This window comes from Pteropus alecto, unplaced genomic scaffold (assembly GCF_000325575.1).
Source record: "Pteropus alecto unplaced genomic scaffold, ASM32557v1 scaffold86, whole genome shotgun sequence".
NCBI lineage: Eukaryota > Metazoa > Chordata > Mammalia > Chiroptera > Pteropodidae > Pteropus > Pteropus alecto.
In genome coordinates this window covers 8147792-8151673 of record NW_006442109.1, presented here as the reverse complement: position 1 = coordinate 8151673, position 3882 = coordinate 8147792, and the positions used below count along the sequence as shown (strand labels likewise).

At 54.2% G+C, this 3882-nt stretch overlaps 1 protein-coding gene across 1 annotated transcript in view; it reads left to right on the top strand.

Moving 5' to 3' along the window:
* Nucleotides 1–2571, top strand: part of SKOR1 (SKI family transcriptional corepressor 1) — a 20316-nt gene extending 17745 nt beyond the window's left edge. The window contains 4 exon segments of the mRNA XM_015595824.2: nucleotides 760–834; nucleotides 1092–1166; nucleotides 1677–1742; nucleotides 2296–2571. Coding sequence (XP_015451310.1) covers nucleotides 760–834; nucleotides 1092–1166; nucleotides 1677–1742; nucleotides 2296–2390 — 311 coding nt within the window. The 3' untranslated portion in view covers nucleotides 2391–2571.
* The last annotated feature ends 1311 nt before the right edge of the window (nucleotides 2572–3882 follow it).

The following is a 3882-nucleotide window of genomic DNA, read 5'->3' as shown; positions in this document are numbered from 1 at the left end:
GAGAGCATCCGCATGGGGAGGACCCAAATATCTATAGCTCCATAGTCAGGACAGCCCCCTGCCACTTCTCTGGAGCTGTTCTCTGCGGGCACTGACAGGATTTACAAACCTTTCTGCTCCCCTCTTCCCAAACCAGCCTTTGGATGGGCTTGGAAATTGGAATGGGGAGAGAGAAAAGCATTGGTGGTCTTTTATTCTGCCTAGTTACAGATTTTACAGGATATGCAATTACCTTCAAAATCATTGGTGCTTTCTATGAGTGTTCTTAGCATGAATTTGAGGTCTGGGTACCTCCTGAAATTGCAAACACGTTGTTGTGAGTATACGTATTTTTCCAAGATCACGATCCAAGGCTTTGACCAGATTCTCCTTGCCCTGTATTATTGAAGGGAGAGATTAGGCCTGTCTTTCGAAACGTAAATCCAGTCCTCCTGGGTCAACCTCTAAGGTTAGGGAGTAGGAACAACTTAAGGCAGTTGTCACGCTGGTTAATGCCTTGAGCCAGGACCTAGAAGTCCAGTATGCATTCTACCATCCCAAATTTGATTCTCCTGGGCAGTCTATCTCCCAGCCCCCTTTTCTTACCCAAATCCTTTGGGAGGAAATGGGAAAACTGAGTGCTGAGGGCTTCTACCTACCAACCCCACCGGCCCCAATTCTTATCTCAGGGTGATTGGCCAGGGCAGGACTGGGTGACTCTGGGCTGCCTGGTTCCTGCACATCCCTCCCCTTTACCTCCCACTCTCACCCCTTTCACAGACGAATTGCAAAAGCTGCTCCTGGAGCAAATGGAGCTGCGCAAGAAGCTGGAGAGAGAATTTCAGAGTCTTAAAGGTACCCCCATCCCGACCCACCTCACTTCACCCCTCCTCCACCTTATGGCCAGAACCTTCTTCCCGCGCTCCTGGCCTCCTTCCGGGACCCCATTTCAGGCAGCTGCCCTGCGCGCCCGGCGGAAGCCGCTGAACTCTCCATTCCAGGGGGTTCCCGCCACGCCAAAGACTGAGGGAGTGGGGAGGGAGTGAGGAGTGGGGAAATGGGGCCGAGGAGGGGGCTGTGCATAACAGCTCTCACTTAATCAATTTGCACAGATAATTTTCAGGATCAAATGAAGAGAGAATTGGCTTATCGAGAAGAAATGGTGCAACAGCTGCAAATTGTCAGAGGTAAGACGGGAGTCAGGTGAGCGCGTGCACCGGCCGTAACTGCCTCTTGTCTGGCAGGAGCCGCAATGTTGGCTCAGTCATTTGGATTTAAATGGAAGGTAATTTAACAATTATTTTTTTATTTAATATCCTTTGTATACTCTGATTAGCCTCAGAATGGCAAGCGAGCCCAGCAAACGGCTTGCAGGCATCATTACATGGAGTGATTGAACTTCTTATCGCGGCAATTTCCATGGTTTCTAAATTAAAAATCGAGGCGTAAAATTACCTGGGAAGTAATGCCCAAGTTTGCTTTAATTTTGGTTAGATCCGTCTGCCTTTAAGCGCCATCCCAGGCCATTTCCTCCCTCCACCAGGCTGCAGTTGGGAGCATAGATACCCCCTCCCTCAGTCCCCGGACTTGTTTTTGCTAGAGGATGAGAGCTGGGGAGAGAGTGAGGCCCGGGATGTGACCCCGGCCAGCCCGAGGGTGGTCTCATTTCCTCACCAGCCCCTCCCTATGTCTTCCAGACACTCTGTGTAATGAACTTGACCAAGAGCGGAAGGCGCGCTATGCCATCCAGCAGAAGTTAAAAGGTGCGGAAGCCGGGGAACAAAGATAGGAGGGGTTCCAGACGCTGGCTGTGTCCGCGAATGAATGAACGATCGACTGAATAAATGAATTGCGGGGGGGTGGGGTGGGGAAGTAGTGAGAGAGGAAGGCCAGGTCTACATGGATCAGAAGCTGAGAGGAGGGAAGTAGGATTTATTATTATTTTTATTATTTATTATTATTTAATGGAGAAATGATCCTAGAACAGTGGGATAGGGAGAAAGAGTCCCTTGGGCTCTGGGCATTGGAAAATCTGCCGACGGGTCCAAATCTGGCCTTGTGCAGATGGACCTACCTCTTTCTGTGCCTCAGTTTCCCCTTCTGTAAAATGGGGCTATTGAACCAGAACAGTGGTTCTGAATCCCCAGGATCTCTCTCCTACTCTCCTACCATCTTCTGATTCACTGGCTTCAGAATCACTGAGCCAGAGGGGGGTGGGTGAGACTTGGGCTTGAAGGGGAGTGGGACGGGGTGGACCACGCCGGTGAAGCCAGGCAGGCTAGGCACCCAACGTGGCCCGCTCGACTGTCTCTCTAGAAGCCCACGACGCCCTGCACCACTTCTCCTGCAAGATGCTGACGCCCCGCCACTGCACTGGCAACTGCTCCTTCAAGCCCCCGCTGTTGCCCTAGGGTCCGCCCGTCCGCGCCCACGCGCCCTCAAGCCATGCTGCTCTCTTCTTGTAAATACCCGCGGCCGCGGCGGCCAGAGCGAGGAACAAGCCATTCGGACCGGACCGATGTAAATAAAGCCTCCCGCCCGCCCTCCTCCCGGGCGCCTCGGCCTTGCCCGTTCCCTTCCGGGCGTCCCAGTCCGGGGCCCCATCTCCGTTTCCAAGTGTAAATACCACTTCGCCCCACGGTTGAACTCCAAGGCATTGGGACTTCATGGGGTTAACTGGACAGGAGGGAATAAGAAGGGGGGAGACCTCTCCCCCAACCCGTTCAGCCTCGGACCCCCAGTTGTGATTAAAATGTAGCAACTTTGCTGGCTCTGGCCCTGCGCTCCCTGTCCCGTCCACTTCTGAAACTTGTTCCTAATGACAAAGTGGCTATGTGCAATGGATATAAGTGTACTGTGAGTCTCTTGGTTCAGTATTAGGTTCACTTTAATTTATTTATGCTGTAAGTTAATTTTGCTTCCTTTTCCTGAACCTACTTCCCTTCCCGTTTTGCAGTCCCCTTTGGATTTTGCTTTGTCTGTTTTTTGTTGTAACCTCTTGATGTAACAGCACTTTAAAAAGGGCAACAATTGACTCACGAGATGGAGACCACCTAGAGCCTGTTTGGGGAGACCACCCTGTATCCGTGACTTTTGTTTTTAATAATAAAAAAAATCTGTCACTTCCTGAGGCTGTGGAGGCGGGAGTTAGAGGGGGAGGGGAACAGAGGGAGGCTGAGAGCTGCTCAACAGGTGGAGTGTGAGGGACCGCAGAGCGGGTTCCGGGGCGCCAAGGCTGAGAATCGCGCCCGCTCAGGTGGGCAGCAGCGAGCGCCTGACCTCTCCACCAGACCTTCAGACACACCCAGCTTGCCCCACAGGCCACCCCCCGCGCCCACCGCGTTTAGTGCCCTTCGTTGGGCCGCGACCCAGGTAAAGAGGACTACGACTGCCTGGTTCCTGGCACACTGGTCTCTGACTCTTCCCTCGAGCGCTCGCAGGGGACGAGTTTATTCGTACCATTTCCACGCCTGTCTCACCTGAGAAGTCACCTCCAGGGCGCTTAGAGACGGGGCGCTACCCAGAATCCCAGGTTCAACCAGAATTGCCAGGAGGTGGGGACACCGCGGGCCTGGCCCTGGAGCGCTAGGGTGGGGTGCGGGCCAAGGTATGGAGGATGGGCCTGGGCAGACCTGGAAAGGCAGAGCCAGACTCCACTCTGGGGCACTGACGCCCTTCCGCTGCCTAGCCGCGACACAAAGGAGCTCTGGCAAAGTTTAACGTTCCGTCCGTTTTAGTTGGAGTGTGTTTGCAGACATGGAGGAGTCCAAGGTGGAGGGTGAAGTCTGCCCGCCGCAGGTGTCCGAGTCGCCGCGCTCGCCAGGTCCAGACAGCGCGTGGCGGGGCGCGGGAGCCGCGGTTGCTGAGGCCCCACCTGGCCGCCGGCCTCTGGTCGGCCTTAGT